The sequence below is a fragment of the Thalassophryne amazonica genome, chromosome 8 (genome assembly GCF_902500255.1).
Source record: "Thalassophryne amazonica chromosome 8, fThaAma1.1, whole genome shotgun sequence".
Classification (NCBI taxonomy): Eukaryota; Metazoa; Chordata; class Actinopteri; order Batrachoidiformes; family Batrachoididae; genus Thalassophryne; species Thalassophryne amazonica.
This window is the reverse complement of record NC_047110.1, coordinates 107,178,748-107,196,821: the sequence shown is the minus strand read 5'-3', so window position 1 is coordinate 107,196,821 and position 18,074 is coordinate 107,178,748. Positions and strand designations below refer to the sequence as shown.

The 18,074-nt window shown below is 40.5% G+C and overlaps 1 protein-coding gene across 3 annotated transcripts in view; it reads right to left on the bottom strand.

The window, feature by feature from the left end:
* Positions 1 to 18,074, bottom strand: part of mical2b (microtubule associated monooxygenase, calponin and LIM domain containing 2b) — a 170,303-nt gene that overhangs the window by 53,620 nt on the left and 98,609 nt on the right. The window contains exons 16-20 of one of the 3 annotated variants that reach the window (XM_034177202.1): positions 17,852 to 17,980; positions 16,193 to 16,357; positions 15,011 to 15,283; positions 14,436 to 14,570; positions 8,641 to 9,087 (exon numbers count right to left, since the gene is read on the bottom strand). In XM_034177202.1, the coding sequence (XP_034033093.1) occupies positions 8,641 to 9,087; positions 14,436 to 14,570; positions 15,011 to 15,283; positions 16,193 to 16,357; positions 17,852 to 17,980 (1,149 nt within the window). The remainder of the gene's footprint in view (positions 1 to 8,640; positions 9,088 to 14,435; positions 14,571 to 15,010; positions 15,284 to 16,192; positions 16,358 to 17,851; positions 17,981 to 18,074) is intronic. The other 2 variants (XM_034177203.1, XM_034177204.1) reach the window with 2 other exon arrangements.

The window sequence follows — 18,074 nt, the reverse complement described above, 5'->3', positions numbered from 1 at the left end:
ACATATATACACACATATATATACACATACATATATATATACATACATATATATATACATACATATATATATATCAATCAATCAATCAATCAATTTTTTTATATAGCGCCAAATCACAACAAACAGTTGCCCCAAGGCGCTTTATATTGTAAGGCAAGGCCATACAATAATTATGTAAAACCCCAACGGTCAAAACGACCCCCTGTGAGCAAGCACTTGGCTACAGTGGGAAGGAAAACCTCCCTTTTAACAGGAAGAAACCTCCAGCAGAACCAGGCTCAGGGAGGGGCAGTCTTCTGCTGGGACTGGTTGGGGCTGAGGGAGAGAACCAGGAAAAAGACATGCTGTGGAGGGGAGCAGAGATCGATCACTAATGATTAAATGCAGAGTGGTGCATACAGAGCAAAAAGAGAAAGAAACAGTGCATCATGGGAACCCCCCAGCAGTCTACGTCTATAGCAGCATAACTAAGGGATGGTTCAGGGTCACCTGATCCAGCCCTAACTATAAGCTTTAGCAAAAAGGAAAGTTTTAAGCCTAATCTTAAAAGTAGAGAGGGTGTCTGTGTCCCTGATCTGAATTGGGAGCTGGTTCCAGAGGAGAGGAGCCTGAAAGCTGAAGGCTCTGCCTCCCATTCTACTCTTACAAACCCTAGGAACTACAAGTAAGCCTGCAGTCTGAGAGCGAAGCGCTCTATTGGGGTGATATGGTACTACGAGGTCCCTAAGATAAGATGGGACCTGATTATTCAAAACCTTATAAGTAAGAAGAAGAATTTTAAATTCTATTCTAGAATTAACAGGAAGCCAATGAAGAGAGGCCAATATGGGTGAGATATGCTCTCTCCTTCTAGTCCCCGTCAGTACTCTAGCTGCAGCATTTTGAATTAACTGAAGGCTTTTTAGGGAACTTTTAGGACAACCTGATAATAATGAATTACAATAGTCCAGCCTAGAGGAAATAAATGCATGAATTAGTTTTTCAGCATCACTCTGAGACAAGACCTTTCTGATTTTAGAGATATTGCGTAAATGCAAAAAAGCAGTCCTACATATTTGTTTAATATGCGCTTTGAATGACATATCCTGATCAAAAATGACTCCAAGATTTCTCACAGTATTACTAGAGGTCAGGGTAATGCCATCCAGAGTAAGGATCTGGTTAGACACCATGTTTCTAAGATTTGTGGGGCCAAGTACAATAACTTCAGTTTTATCTGAGTTTAAAAGCAGGAAATTAGAGGTCATCCATGTCTTTATGTCTGTAAGACAATCCTGCAGTTTAGCTATATATATATATATATATATATATTGTCAGCTGAGAGCAAGAGAAACTCAGAGCAATGACGATGCCGGATTCTGTGGATTCTGATATAGAATTAGTCAATGCAGTTGAAGAGACGGAGAAATCTGTGGGCCTACTCACATAATTTCCAGTTTGGCATGAAGAAGCCGTTGCTATGGTAAGCTTCGCGGAAAACATGGATCCAGGTTGAATTGCTTACAGAAAAACTAGACATTCGTCACGAAATGCCCCACGCGCAGTACTATTTTCCATGTAAAGTGCAGTAATATGTACATATGTGGGGTAGGTATTTGGTTTTAGCCTCATGTGTTTGATGTAAACTGGGATACACAGCGGAAAAATTGGAGATTGACATTTATTTAGAGGATGTGGCCAACAGTGACCACAAGAAGTCGGTAGCCTTCAAACAAATACAACTATTGGTCATTTTTTAAAAGTAGGTCAAGGTCACCAGCCTTCAAACCCATGTGAAGTACTTCTCCAAGGCAAATACCCACCAAATATGACAGATTGTTGCTGTGACGCCACTCTGAACTTCACACGGTTGTACGAGGTCTGTCAGTAAAGTATAGGTCCTTTTTATTTTTTTCAAAAACTATATGGATTTCATTCATATGTTTTTACGTCAGACATGCTTGAACCCTCGTGCGCATGCGTGAGTTTTTCCATGCCTGTCGGTGACGTCATTCGCCTGTGAGCACTCCTTGTGGGAGGAGTTGTCCAGCCCTTCGTCGGAATTCCTTTGTCTGAGAAGTTGCTGAGAGACTGGCGCTTTGTTTGATCAAAATTTTTTCTAAACCTGTGAGGCACATCGAAGTGGACACGGTTCGAAAAATTTAGCTGGTTTTCGGTGATAATTTTAATGGCTGATGAGAGATTTTGAGGTGATAATGTCGCTTTAAGGACTTCCCACGGAGCGGGACGTCGCGCAGCGCTCCCAGGCGCCGTCGTCAGCCTGTTTCAAGCTGAAAACCTCCACATTTCAGGCTCTATTGATCCAGGACATCGTGAGAGAACAGAGAAGTTTCAGAAGAAGTCGGTTTCAGCATTTTATCCGGATATTCCACTGTTAATGAGATTTTTTTTAATGAAAGAGCTTCAGCTCGCAGCCGCCGCGACGCTCCGCCACAGGAAAGACACCTCTGTTGGAAGCCTTAAGGACAAGCTGGAACATGCCCAGCTGTTAAACAATTTCTCAGATACTCACTCCACTGAAAGCCATCAAAAGCTGCCTGGATTTTACAACTGGTTAACACGGAGGTGTTTTTCCTGTGGCGAAGCGTCGCGGCGGCTGCGAGCAGACGCTGCAATCCGTCCGCACGTCTTTCATTAAAAAAAAAAAATCTCCTTTAACAGATGAATATCCGGATAAAATGCTGAAACCGACTTCTTCTGAAACTTCTCTGTTCTCTCACGACGTCCTGGATCAATAGAGCCTGAAATGTGGAGGTTTTCAGCTTGAAACAGGCTGACGACGGCGCCTGGGAGCGCTGCGGGACGTCCCGCTCCGTAGGAAGTCCTTAAAGCGACAGTATCGCCTCAAAATCTCTCATCAGCCATTAAAATTATCACCGAAAACCAGCTAAATTTTTTGAACCGTGTTCACTTCGATGTGCCTCACAGGTTTAGAAAAAATTTTGATCAAACAAAGCGCCAGTCTCTCAGCAACTTCTCAGACAAAGGAATTCCGACGAGGGGCTGGATGACTCCTCCCACAAGGAGTGCTCACAGGCGAATGACGTCACCGACAGGCGTGGAAAAACTCACGCATGCGCACGAGGGTTCAAGCATGTCTGACGTAAATACATATGAATGAAATCCATATAGTTTTTGAAAAAAATAAGAAGGACCTATACTTTACTGACAGCCCTCGTATACGCTTCTTTTATTTCTGTTTAGCACTCTTCTGGTTATTAATTGTATCTACTCTGAACGTTATTTAACAACAGTCCTGTTGTGAATCGCTAGCAGTTAGCATTCGCTAGTGGTTATCATTCGCTAGCTAGGTCGACCCCTCCCCTCTCCATCGTTACTTTTTATAGCTGTTTCTTTTTTACCCGTTTAATACTTCTGTTCGTTTTTCAGTCGAACTGCTGTGAATTTTAAGTAATTATTTTACTCTTGTGTATCATCTTAGGAGCAGCTAGCATTTTCGCTAGCGATTAGCTTGCGTTAGCTATTTCAGACCCCCATCATTTTTTCATTTCATTTTTTTTTACACTCCTGTTAGTTAATTAACTGTTTAGTGTATTTTATAGCTGCTGCTTTTTTATCCGTTTAATACGTCTGTTAGTTTTTCAGTGTAACTGCTGTGAATTGTAATAAATTTATTTGCGTCTGTGTGAGCCTTAGGAGTGGTTAGCTTATCCATTATTGGTTAGCTCGTGTTTGCTTGGCTACATTCTTGAATTTCTTAGTGCACAAAGTACACTACTAATTCTACTTTACACCCTCCGTAAATCCTGCATGATGTTGGAAGATAGGGTGGCTCTCTTAGAGAGCCGTGTCCGTAAGTTAGAGCAGCTTCTTAGCTCAGTGGAGTCAGATGTTATGGGCACTCCAGATGAGGTTAGTATTGGGCCGGCTAGCGGGCCCATTAGCATCAGCTTAGAAACGCCGGCTGTGGAGGACGGCTTTCGGACTGTGGCTAGGTGGAGGAAGCCCCGTAGGGCTTGGTGCCTGGTTGTGGCACCCCGACCACACTCGCCAGTGTGAACTGTGAATCAGTTCTCCCCCTTGGATTTGCCAGATGTGAATTCTCTGAGCCCACAAGTGACTTCCACTCCTGTCTCCAGGCCGAAACACCGGACTTTAGTGATAGGGGATTCTATCACCCGCAAAGTCAGGTTACAGACACCGGCTGACGTTAAATGTATTCCTGGGGCCAGAGCTCCTGACATTGCATCTCATCTTAGGGTGCTGACGCTGCAGAAAGGAAGACAGACGAAGGAACATGACATGAGATACAGTCACATAGTTATTCACGTTGGCACCAATGATATCAGGATGAAGCACTCAGAGGTCACAAAAATGGACATATAGAGGACTTGTGACCTTGTCAGAAAGATGTGTCGGCATCGATTAATAGTCTCTGGTCCCCTCCCCTCCCGGGGTACTGATGAGGTGTTTAGCAGGCTGACATCGTTAAATAGGTGGCTGGCGCAGTTTTGTAGACAGCAAGGCTTTAGCTTTATTGATAACTGGCCTTCGTTCTGGGGCCGCCGTGGCTTGCTGATGCCGGACGGCCTCCACCCTACTTGGGAAGGCACCGCCATCTTGTCTGCAAACATAGACAGAGCTCTACAGAGAGGGTAACATTAGGAATCTACAGCAGGCCACGGAGCAGGTGATTAGAGACCCTGCAAGGCTTATGACAAATGTGGGTGTGGAATCCATTAGCTTAGCGGGGAATTTAGTGCAGAAAATCCACTATGGTGATAGTGCAGTTTATTTGCCAGGAAGGGAATTTCAACAAGTTAAGACTGTGGCCTGCTTCCAATCAGTCGTATTACTTTGTCACTGTATATAGGCCTCCTGGCCCATATTCTGAATTCTTTGATGAATTTGGTGCGTTCATCTCTAACTTGTCAACTAGTGTAGATAACATTAGGATCATTGGTGACTATCATTCATATAAATAAGCCTTCTGATCCCCTCTGCAAATCATTTATGGAAATTGTGGATGCATTAGGATTTCGGCAATGCATTCGGGATTCGACGCACATTAGTGGAAATACCCTGAATCTGGTTCTCGCACGTGGTATTGCCGTCACGAATATTGACATCATGCCTCTTACATCAGTGGTGTCTGATCACTTACTTATTAAGTTTACAGTTTCGCTGCCGTGTTTAGTGGAACAACAACCTTATATATCATTACGGCGATGCATCAACTCCTCAACTAAGACTGAACTCGAAGCTAGACTGCCTGATGTCTTAGCTTCACGTGACAAATACCCAGTCAGTAGACAGACTTGTGGATAGTTTAAACTCAGTGCTCAAAACTACACTCGACATGATTGCCCCACCTGTGTTAAAACCGCGCTCCCCCAAATCACAGTCACCTTGGTTCAGTGATTATCTGCGTGACCTCAAGCATAAAGCAAGAGGTCTAGAACGGAAATGGCATCATTCAAAATTAGAAGTATTTCACCTTGCATGGTGTGATGCTCTCTTGGACTATAAACATGCATTATTGGCTACAAAGCGGACTTACTACTCTGATTTGATTTGAAAAGTGGAGTCACGGCAGCTTGTAGACTATCTTACTGAGAATAATCTCTGAGCCACTGCAGTCTGCATTTAGAAAATATTCCACAGAGACGGCACTCACTAAAGTGGTGAATGATCTTCTGCTTACAATGGATTCGGACACCACTATGGTTCTGTTGCTGTTAGATCTCAGTGCTGCATTTGATACAATGGATCATCATATTCTACATGATAGGCTGGAAAATCATTTTGGGATTACTGGGAGTGCCCTTGCATGGCTGACATCATACTTGACCAGTCGTTCTCACTGTGTTTTGTACAGTAACACTACCTCTAACCTTAGTGACATGAAATTTGGGGTTCCACAGGGGTCTGTTTTAGGCCCCCTGTTTTTTTTTTTGGGATTACCTTTCACTGCTATGCAGATGATACTCCGTTATACATGCCGATAACTGACAGTAATCTCGTTCACATGAAATCCTTAGAAGATTGCCTTGCAGCAGTGAGAAGTTGGATGTCTAGAAACGTCCTACTTTTAAACTCTGATAAGACTGAAATGATGGTTCTTGGTCCAGTGAGACATCGGCATCAATTTGACCAGTTAACACTCAGCCTCGACTCATGTGTCATATATCACACTGACAAAGTGAGGAACCTTGGGGTAATTTTTGATCCTTCGTTGTCCTTTGGCCTCCACATTAGAAATATTACTAGGACTGCTTTCTTCCACCTGCGAAATATAGCTAAGATTCATCCCATCCTGTCTATGGCTGATGCTGAGACCCTGATCCATGCATTTATCTCTTCTAGATTGGACTACTGCAATGTTCTATTTTCTGGTTTACCGCATTCTAGCATTAGGGGTCTCTAATTGGTTCAAAATGCTGCAGCCAGACTTTTGACACAAAGCAGAAAGTTCAACCACATTACACCCATTTTGGCATCTCTTCACTGGCTTCCTGTCCCAGTGAGATCAGATTTTAAGGTTCTATACTAACCTAGAAAATTATTCATGGACTGGCACCTCCCTACCTAGCTGACCTAATTAAACCTTACGTACCGGCCCGGGCTTTACGTTCTCAGGGTGCAGGACTGCTTTGTGTCCCTAAGGTGAATAAGAGGTCTGCGGGTCATAGAGCTTTCTCTTATCATGCCCCTGTTCTGTGGAATGATCTCCCTGCATCAATAAAACAGATTCTGTGGAGTTTTTCCTTACCACTGTTGCTCTGGGGGTTGGTAAGGTTAGACCTTACCTGTGTGAAGTGCTTTGAGGCAACTCTGTTGTGATTTGGCGCTATATAAATGAATGAAATGAAATAAATTTAAATAAATTGAAATATGAAGTTTCTGTGAGCAAAAGGTGCCGAGCTACGTTGCGGCAAAGGATTTGGCAGTTGTGACCATTGGTGACCTTCAAATGTAGGTCAAGGTCACTGGCCTTCGAACCCATGCGAAGTACTTCTCCACGGAATGTACCCACCAAATATGAACTTTTTGCGAGCAATAGGTGCCGAGCTACGTTGCAGCGAACGAACTGTGGCCGGACAGACAGACGGACAGATGAACAGACGGAGAACCCAGATGCTATATGCCCACGCGGGGCATAAGCCGTGTAAACGATGGAATTGTATTAGAATGGGAATAACCCCCTTGTGTCCGATGATTTGTGGATGTTAATGCTGGATTACGGTTGCAAATATCAGTTTTACCAGCTCTGTTAACGCCGGTAAAACTCCTTTTTACCTCAAAAACTCAGTTGTGACCGTAAAATCCAGGATTAGCATTCGCAAATCAGACACAAGAGGGTTATTCCCTAAATATACAATCATCAGGTTCACAAATGAGGGGTTTCAAATGTGTTAGCCACCATGATTCCCCTTTTCTTTACATTCTCCCTGCTGCACTGCAAAAAATTTGACAGACAAAGTAATTATGTCCATTTTGGATTACTGTATCAACATGGTGGTGCAACATGACAACCTCCAGGAGGGGGCTCAAACCATCATTGAACAGATAGTCCTACATGCTACGTTCATTTCTGCTAACAAACACTCCTAAATCCTACATACTGTAGCTTTAAACATTGTCAACAATTAGCTCTGGTGCGGCGCCCTGATACAAGGGCTGTCAAAGTATAGGTCCTTTTTATTTTTTTCAAAAACTATATGGATTTCATTCATATGTTTTTACGTCAGTCATGCTTGAACCCTCGTGCGCATGCGTGAGTTTTTCCAATTCTGTCAGTGACGTCATTCTCCTGTGAGCACTCCTTGTGGGAGGAGTCGTCCAGCCCCTCGTCGGAATTCCTTTGTCTGAGAAGTTGCTGAGAGACTGGCGCTTTGTTTGATCAAAATTTTTTCTAAACCTGTGAGGCACATCGAAGTGGACACGGTTTCGAAAAATTAAGCTGGTTTTCGGGAAAATTTTAATGGCTGATGAGAGATTTTGAGGTGATACTGTCGCTTTAAGGACTTCCCACGGTGCAAGACGTCGCGCAGCGCTCTCAGGCGCCGTCGTCAGCCTGTTTCAAGCTGAAAACCTCCACATTTCAGGCTCTATTGATCCAGGACGTCGTGAGAGAACAGAGAAGTTTCAGAAGAAGTCGGTTTCAGCATTTTATCCGGATATTCCACTGTTAAAGGAGATTTTTTTAATGAAAGACGTGCGGACGGGTCCGCGCGTCGGGACACAGCCGGCGCGGTGCGGCGGCACAGGAAAAACACCTCCGTGTTGATAACCATTTGTAAAATCCAGGCGACTTTTGATGGCTTTCAGTGGAGTGAGTATATGAGAAATTGTTTAACAGCTGGACATGTTCCAACTTGTCCTTAAGGCTTCCAACAGAGGTGTTTTTCCTGTGGCGGAGCATCGCAGCGGCTGCGAGCCGACTCCTCCCACAAGGAGTGCTCACAGGCGAATGACGTCACCGACAGGCGTGGAAAAACTCACGCATGTGCACGAGGGTTCAAACATGTCTGACGTAAAAACATATGAATGAAATCCATATAGTTTTTGAAAAAAATAAAAAGGACCTATACTTTGACAGACCTCGTATATCTTTTTTTTTTTGCTCTAGGAAAAAAAAAAAAACGGCCATGTTCAGCATGTGACGGTAACCGTTACCTTCACCTGAGTACTTTCAGCCGTGACGTCACTGCTCAAAGTCTCAGTCTCCCGCTCTTGCTCAACACTGATCTGAACGCCACCGTTAGAAAGGTCATCCCGCCTCTCGCACGTTCCCTCGTGTGGTAACGGAAGTGGGCGAGAAGAGGAGACTTCTTGTCTCCTTTGACAGCTTTCATCTGAAGGTGAAGAGGTCATCTGACCATCATTAGCGTGAGACAAAGATGGAAGACGGGAGGTTTTCTCTGAGGTTTCAATGTACAATAAAGGGATGGAAGAGTCATTCTGAATCTTGCTTCCTGAGATGTTTGGAGACAGCGAGGAGGAACAAGTGTGGCCAGCGGGATCTGAGAGTGGCTGGACCACGGAGTAGCTACTGGACGTCTGCGATACAGAGGGAGAACGAAAAGAGGACAGAGACGGAGGGGAGGAGGTAGATGGTTCCACCTGAAGAAGAATCAGAAAAAAACATCAAGTACAGGATGGAAGCACAACAAAATCTAACAAAGTAAAAGACTCAAGGAGCTTCAGTCAGAGGAAAAGAAGGGAGGGTCTTTAAAAGGAGAAAAACAGCAGAGAGGAGGTGCAGCACAAAAATTAAATAATTTTTATTTATTTTGCATTGGAGTCTGTATGTGACCCCAAGTGACCGATTATTGCACCTGTGATTATTTCAACATTATTAACTACATTTTTTTAAGTTAAAATGATTCAGTAAGTAAAAGAAAAATCTTGAGGGCCAAGAGAAAACATTAAAATTTGAGGAGCATAAATGTTTTTAGGGTTTTCTCTGAAGAGAGTCTGGCAGGTTTCAGGGTCAGAAAGAAATTATTTGCACACAGAACCTTGAACCTATGCTCTGGAATGGCTAATGCATATTCATGAATTAATATTCCCAGGCTTTGCAAAAACTCCGAGGCATGTGTCCTGTAAAATCCTCTCCAAACAAAGCAACTCAAAAACAAATGAGAGTTTGACTCACCAAATTAAAATGCATAAAGAAAAAAAACTTTAAAATCTGGTTACTTTTAATGCACCAGACTAACACAAAAAGCAACTTTATTGTGCTTATATAATATACCACAATACCTGTCTGCCACCTGCTGGACATGTCTGGAACTGCGGTAAAAATGATTATGTCGGGTCTGACCAGACAGTCAAAGTTTCATAAAAATTGCATAATGACTAAAATGCTCCATTTTTGTTACGTTTTATATTTTTCACATTCACCCCAAAATTTAAACATCAAGTACGATACACCAGAACTAACTTGTCCTTCAAGTCTTAGATAATGTGTTTGCGTGCATGTGCACTCTGTTATGGAGCCACTTCAATTAAGCAAACAAAATGCAGCGAGTACAAAAAAATTTAATGACCAACCCCTGATATCACGTCACTTTGTTAAAACGTTTGACAGAAAACTGATCTGCGTGACAAACGCCATCATAAGCAGCAACAGGCCCATACTAAAATATGAAATGGACAAAATGGGGGTTCTCGGCTTCTCGGCTCGCTTGAGAATGCTAAAGTGCTCGTCATCCGTGAGATGTCGGAGTTGGATAAGTACATGTGAAGGTAATGCTGTTCCTTGTTTGAATGGATATGCGGGCTGTGTATGGGCTAAGACTGCTTCTAATCGAGCCGCTCAGCGTACGCACTACACTACACTATGACTGAAAACTTTGTGGATACGGACAAATGTACCGGTATTGGGGCAGAGGAATACACCAAAATGAGCTTCGATTACTCGAGTGAGGAGAAGAAACGAGTTAAAATGTCAAACGCATGCGATGGATTAAGTGGGATTTCTGCCATGCTACAAACGTTCAGATACACTGATCATAATACGTTTGATTATGAGCAAGATATCGATCCTCAAAATAATTTCTTCAATGAAATGTCAAATATGTGTAAATACTGGACAGAGGATGAATTTAATAAGACTCTGAATCAAAAGAGTGGGCTATCATTGATCCATTTCAACAGTAAAAGCCTCTGTTCAAATTTTGAACACAAGAGATTACTTGGGGCATCTTAAGAGACGTTTTAACATAACTGCGATCTCTGAGACGTGGATAACGGCAGATAAGCACACAGACTTTCACTTAATGGGCTATGAATTTTTACATATAGATCGAGCCAACAAAAAGGAGGAGGGGTTGGCCTGTTTGTGGATAAGAGACTAAACTATAAATGGGTTGAGAAATTGTCCTTTATAGTTGATGTGTTAGAATGTATTACCATTGAAGTGTGTCTGCAAAAAAAGAAAAATGTGTTGGTCTGCTGTATGTATCGGACCCCTGGGTCTGTACATCTGTACAAATAATTGAAGAAATGTTTTCAGGCAATCATAAAAGAGCAATAATAAGTGGGGATTTTAATATAGATCTTTTGAACCCTGGCCATAACAAAAATAGAGGATTTCATTGAAACAATATATAGTCTTGGATTTTATCCTATGATCACAAAACCTACTAGGATAACACAGCACAGTTCAACATTAATAGATAATACGAGTATTTTTTATAATGACTTGGAAGACACTACAGTGACCGGCATACTTGTAAGTGATATAACTGACCACCTACCAGTTTTTGCAGTTATAGATGGTGAGAATATAATATTAATATTATAGAGCAAAAGAAATGTTACACATATAGAAGAATGAGATCAGAACAATCAATAGCAAACCTAAAGGAGGATCTATTAGAGCAAAACTGGAGTGAGGTATGTGAGGAAAAAAATGTTAACGCATATAGCACAGTTCTTAAAAAAATTCAGGATATTGTATGACAAGCATTGCCCAATAAAATGTTTAAGTATAAAAACAAAAAGAAAAGAAAATGTATGGATGTCAAAGGGGCTTATAAATGCTTGTAAAAAGAAACATTTTTTTATATAAGGAATTTATTAAGGAAAGAACAATAGATACTGAAAAAAAGGTACAAAAAATATAAAAATAAACTCAAGTACATTAAGAAGTTGTAGGAAAAATTATTTTAGCACCAAATTGGAAAAAAATAAGGATAACACAAAAGGATTATGGGCAGTATTGAACACAATTATTAGAAAAGGGAGGGAAGCACTTGCTTACCCACAAGATTTTATTCATGAAGACAGAATGATAACAGATACCAAATGTACTGCTAATGAATTTAACAAGTTTTTTGTGAATGTGGGCTCCAATTTAGCCAATGAAATTAAAGATGATGATGAGGCAGAAGTAGAAGCTTATAAAAATGTAGAAATAAACAAGAGCTCAATGTTTCTAAATGCAATAGAAGAGGAGGAGATATTGAAAATTGTTCATGAGCTCAAACCAAAAACCTCTGCAGATTTTAATAATATTGACATGGAAATTATTTAAAAAGTGATTGGAGTGATAGTTAACCCCCTGGTGTATATATTTAATTTATCTTTCCAAACAGGAATATTTCCACAGAAAATGAAAATTGCAAAAGTGGTTCCATTATATAAAGCTGGTGATAAACATTGTTTCACAAACCATCGCCCAGTATCCATCCTCTCACAATTTGCAAAAATCTTGGAAAAACTATTTGTTAAAAGACTAAATAGTTTTATTGACAAACATAATTTATTAGCCGAAAGTCAGTATGGGTTTAGGGTAGGTAGATCCACATCATTAGCTCTCCTTGATCTGGTAGAGGAAATTACAGAAGTTTTAGATAAAAAGAAATGTGCAATAGGTGTGTTCCTGGATTTTAGTAAAGCATTTGACACCATCAAACATAATTTACTCATAAAAAAAATGGAACGATATGGAGTTAGAGGCATAGTGTCATCATGGATTAGAAGCTATATAAGTCATAGAAAGCAATTTGTTCAACTAAATGAAATTAAATCAGATTTGCAAGAAATAAAGTGTGGCGTACCACAAGGCTCGGTGTTGGGACCGATTTTGTTCTTAATGTATGCAAATGATTTAAACAATATCTTAAATATGAAAATTGTATCATTTGCAGATGATACAAACGTATTTGCATCTGGTGAGAATCTCAGACACTTGAGCTAGCCACACAAGAGTTGATTAAAATAAAGAGATGGTGTGATATTAAAATAGCTGTAAATTTGCAGAAAACTAAGTTCATGATATTTGGAAACATAAAAAAAAAAAAAAATATGAAGTAAAGTTGAGTATTGACGATGTAGAATTAGAATTAGTTGATGAAATAAAATTTCTACGTGTAATTCTGGATAATAAAATTAGCTGGAAGGGACATATACAGCATGTCCGATCAAAGCTGGCTAAATGTCTTGCAGTCATGAGAAAAACTCGGCACCTATTAACTAAACAGGCCTTACAAATACTATACTGTTCATTGTTTCTGCCCTATCTTACCTATTGTGTTGAAGTGTGGGGTCACACATACAAAATAAACATTCAACCATTAACTATTCTGCAAAAAAAAAAAAGTGATACGAGTTGTAAATAAACGTTAGAGATCACACTGACAGCTTATTCTTGGAGTCAAAAGTTCTAAAATTTGCTGATCTGATCAATTTTAGAACTGCTCAAATACTTTTTAGAGCAAGGAATAAGTTACTTCCACACATACACAAAATGTTTTCTGATAGAGATGAGAAATATAATCTAAGAGGAAAATTGAATTTGAAAACAAAGTGTGTAAGAACAACACGTAGGAGTTTTAGTGTAATAGCTTGCCTGAAAACATTAAGCAAAGTAAAAACATCCAGCAATTCAAAAAAAGAATATAAAAAATAAATTTTTGATGCATATAAAAATGAGTAATGTAATTTAATCATTACATGTACAATGTAATCAAACTAATGCTGTTTTCTTATTATATTTAAATGTCCTTTCACATACCATATGACTACATGTAAATTTGGGGTAGGGCTTGATAAGCTTAAGCTTCATCCTACTCCTTTTTGAAGCATGCATGATTTATAAATGTACTTTTGGGAAAAAAAATGCTGATTTTAACATGTTTAAAAAATAAAGAAAGAAAGAAAGAAAGAAAGAAAGAAAGAAAGAAAGAAAAAGAATATTGGAGTCAGTCTGCTCCATTTCACTACGTTTAACCCCTGTTTCGTTATTATCAGTCCCCATTTCGCTTAAAAATAATTAAATAAAATTAAGTGAATCATATTTAATCATATTTGGAGTCAGTCTGGGTCAGTCTGCTCCATTTCATATTTTAGTATAGCCGATCCTTAAATAGCAAATTGGGCGTGTTTTGGAGCATCACAGTAACTCCTTGATCCAACTTTTGTTACTTGCTATATGCAGTAGTTACGGCCATCATCTGCACCAGCTTTGAAATCGGGGTGATATTTTCAAAAATTTCATCCCGATTCACCAAATCGTTGCTAATGTGTGACGATGTCCACGTGTTCATAGTCTTAACAGCTTCGGTCATGTTCAAACCACGGGGTAGTCCTAGTGAGTACAGATTGATACTTGTTTGACTGTGCTCCATCGGGGTAAAAATTTGAAGCAAAAGCAGCGTTTGCAGCGGTTTCAGCTGAGAACGCAGCCGGATGCAGCTTTACTTTAGTTTTCAAATGAGTTGCCAGGTATGGGTTTTATAAGCCTGTCTGATAGGAGGCATGCTGGAGGAAGCCATTTCATCCCACTTTTGCACTTTTTCCGAATCGTGAGGGATCAAAATAGAACGGTGTCCTGTGGAATAGGGGTGTTAGTAAGCAAGCCACGCCCAAGTGAATAAATGAAGCATCACGCAGAACCAAAACCACACTCTGAAAACTGCAAGTCGTGAGCGTGCGGCAGTGAAAGTGAGCAAAAATTAGACCTGAGACTCTGAAAAAGGAGAAAGAGGCTCAGGAAGAGGTTTGCTGGACCCAGGAAACATGGAACAGAGGATGACCGCTCTCTCCTTGATGCTCCTGCGAGAAAAGTCTCTCGCCGACAGTCTCTGAGCGTTACTCTGCAGCGAGAACAAGTGCGGTGAGGGTCAGAAAGGTGCGAAATATTCATTAATGTGAGAACAAAGAGTTTTCACAAATAAATTTTGTCCTAAACTGATCATTTGTAATGCAATGCGCCACCTGGTGGTTGGTAAGGATACAGAGTCAAAATCGCATCATAGGAAATTTTCAATATTGGAAACCCAGAAGTGGATTTGGCATTGCTTTGCAGAACATGTGAACAATTCTGCAATTTTATTTCAAACATTTTCTTTTCTTTTTTTGATAAAGTCTTTATGTGAGTGGAAATGTGAATGAAAAGAGTCTGGCGTTTTGGAAGTCGATATAAGTGACCATTTGTGGCCCAAAGAGCAAAATATCTGTACAGACATCATGCACAATACTTGATTTGGCAGAAAATGTTCGGTATCGAGTCCCTTTTCGGCGTGATCGCCGTCACCTGTTGCATCGCTTCCTGTGGTCCTTCAGAAAGAAGATCAACACCCAAAACTGACAGACAAGAAGCTGAGAAATGATTGGCTGACAGGTCAGGAGAGGTGTGTTCTGGGTAGTGCCGGTGGGTCGGGCTGGGTGAGCGGGAGAGAGTTAACGTGTTCTTCGAGCGTGACGGTGAAAGAGAGTGACTGTAGCTGCTGTGAGAGGGAGAGGATTTCTGGAAATAAAGCGGAGCAGCTGCACCAGGATTCTCCAGCAAATGCAGGTAGACGGAAGGCTAGAAACAAGAAGAGACGAGAAGAAAGAGGGGACAGGATAGATCTGAAAAGACCAGCCGTTTAATCATTAATGTACCAAAGGTAAAGAAAAGTCTGCAAAAGAAACTTTTATAACAAATGTTCAATAGAAAAAAAAAAGATAATTTTCATGATCAATTAATGTTTTTTTTTTGACGAAGCAAACAATCATTTAACTTACAGAATGTCAAAAAAAAAAAATCTAATTTTGTCTAAACTGTCTAATCCCTCACCACAAAAGCAAAAAGAAAGAAAATCATGAAAAAAAAAAAAAATCAAAGCAAATCTTTCTGCAGAAGCTACAGAAAATATTCACCAATATTAATGATGAAAATGGAAATAATATATGAATAAATTAAATGAAAAAAAATAAAGCTTCTTTATGCTTTATTTCTTACTTTTGGTTTCTCCAATTTATGCTCAGTTTGGGGACAGAGGGACTTGAACCAGAGACCTTCATCTTGGGTGATCTGCTTGTGCCACTGTGTGGTGCCCAAGTGTCCTCATAAAATAATTTTTCTAAATTCTGCTCTTTCTTCAACTTCCACAAAATCACCTAAAAAGCCCAAATAGTTCTGTAACCTGAAAGGAAAACAGCAAATATCGACTCGACTGTTTCTGCTTATTTTAATTGTTTTTTGTTTTAACTCCCATTCGGGGTTGTGATCTGCAGCATAGACTCCACGTCCTGGACAGGCTGAGGCACGATTAGTCAAAGTGGTCAACTTCTTTCCTCGAGCTGCTTTATACCCGACTGAAACATGTTTCTGATAAAGTTGAAGAAAAACAAAATGAAGAGGAAAACACGGGAACATCTGATACATGGTGCAGTTCCAGTTGAGGCTGAGCAAAGAAAAGTACCTCAGCCAACCAGAGGAGGCGCACTGTACCTGCCACTTAAGCTGTGGAGGAGGAGGAAGAGGAGGAGGGACATCCTCCTTGGGTTTGGCAAAGCGAGGGTTCTCCTCGTCATCCTCCTCCTCTGAGACAGGAAGAGGAGAGGAGGCAGGAGATGGAGGAGGAGAGAAGGATGGATGTAAGGTGTCCTTGTCAAACTGAAGAAAGAAAGAAAGGAAAGATAAAGATGAGACAGTGAGGAAATAAGATAGAACAATCAGATGCTCAGCCCCGCTCATCTGATGTTGGACAACGGCACTGAAGCCGCTGACGGAAAGTGGAGGCTGTTAGTGCAGCAGATAACTGAAACAATCCTGCAAACGGTGATACAAGCACCAAAGTTGGCACAAACACTCAGACATCACTCTTTTGAAAAAACCGATGGGCCACTTGAATTTTCAATAGGCAGCCAGGTAGGGGTCAATTGAAGAATTACACAGGGGTCAAATACTCCAATCATGTAGAAAACTACACCACATTATTTGTCTGATCATAACGATTCCAAAAAAAGTATAGTTTGGACTATCTGTGACTGAATGATCAGGAGTTATGGGGTCAAAACAGCAAAAATGGTGACAAAGGTCAGTTTCAGTTTGTACAGTGGTCAAAAGTTAAAGTTCCTTCAATTTTGGTAAAAACTGATGCAAATTATTGGCTGAGCTAATAGGATTAATAAATGTGATAGTTTTGACTACGTTGAATGTTTGGTCTCCAAAGTAAAGGTCAAACAAGGTAAATGTCCATTGGATTCTATGACATGTGACATATGTTACCCTGTAAAATGATAACTGTGATACATGGCCCAAACTATTCCTTTAAAAAAAGCTGTTAACTCAACTAATAACTGCATCATCATTTGTAATCAGAACCCATCAAATTGTGGCTGTGCTGTGACGCATAACATTTCAGAAAAAAACAAGTCATCTGAAGATCAGTAAAACGTCAAAGAAAAATAATGCAAATAAAAAGGTAAAATGGTTAATTTCTTAAATAAATGCTGGATCCAAATGGAGCAGATTTACAGAGAACTGTGCCAAAATGAAGCCATCGCTCTCACCAACACACACACACACATAACACAACAGCTGCACCCCACCCTCAATGACAAAAAACTGAACACAAAATAACAACTTACTCAAAAAAGGAAACAATCCATCACTATATCAAATAGGCAAAGAGAAGCAACAATAAAGCTTTACATATTTAATGACTGGAGCAGAGGATTAGAAGCTGAATTTGCAGATTTAAATATAAACCAACCTCAAAATGCTTAGAGGTTTATGGTAAATGGACTGCATTTATATAGTGCTTTTCCATCTGCATCAAACGCTCAAAGCGCTTTACAATTATTTCCTCACATTCACCCCGATGTCAGGGTGCTGCCATACAAGGCGTCCACTACACAACAGGAGCAATATATAATTTATAATCAGATATAACAGAAACATAAATTTTTACTTTTGTTCATCAGGATGCTGCAGGTATTTTTTTTTTCCCCCCATCGGACACGTTTCAAATCAAAATGTGAAAGATCTGGTCGGCATTATGTGAAATTAAGATGCAGCACAGACCAGATTCCTCTGCACAATAAACTTGAAACACTTAAAAACAAAAGGAAATCCTGCCACCCTGCTCGACTTGGTGCCCGTCACCTTATTCCGAAGCTTTGTCGTGGACGAGTTCTCCTCAAACTTGGCCTGCAGCTGTGACGCCATAGAGCGGACTTTGTTCTCCCGTAACTCTCCATCCTCACCAGCAGGTGGAGCACTGTGACAGGATATCTGAGGCCATGCCACAGAAGGAGAAAGAAGAGCAAGAACAGCTGCATTATTTCTGTTGAAGATTTAAACAATTCAAAACGATGTAAAATAAAAA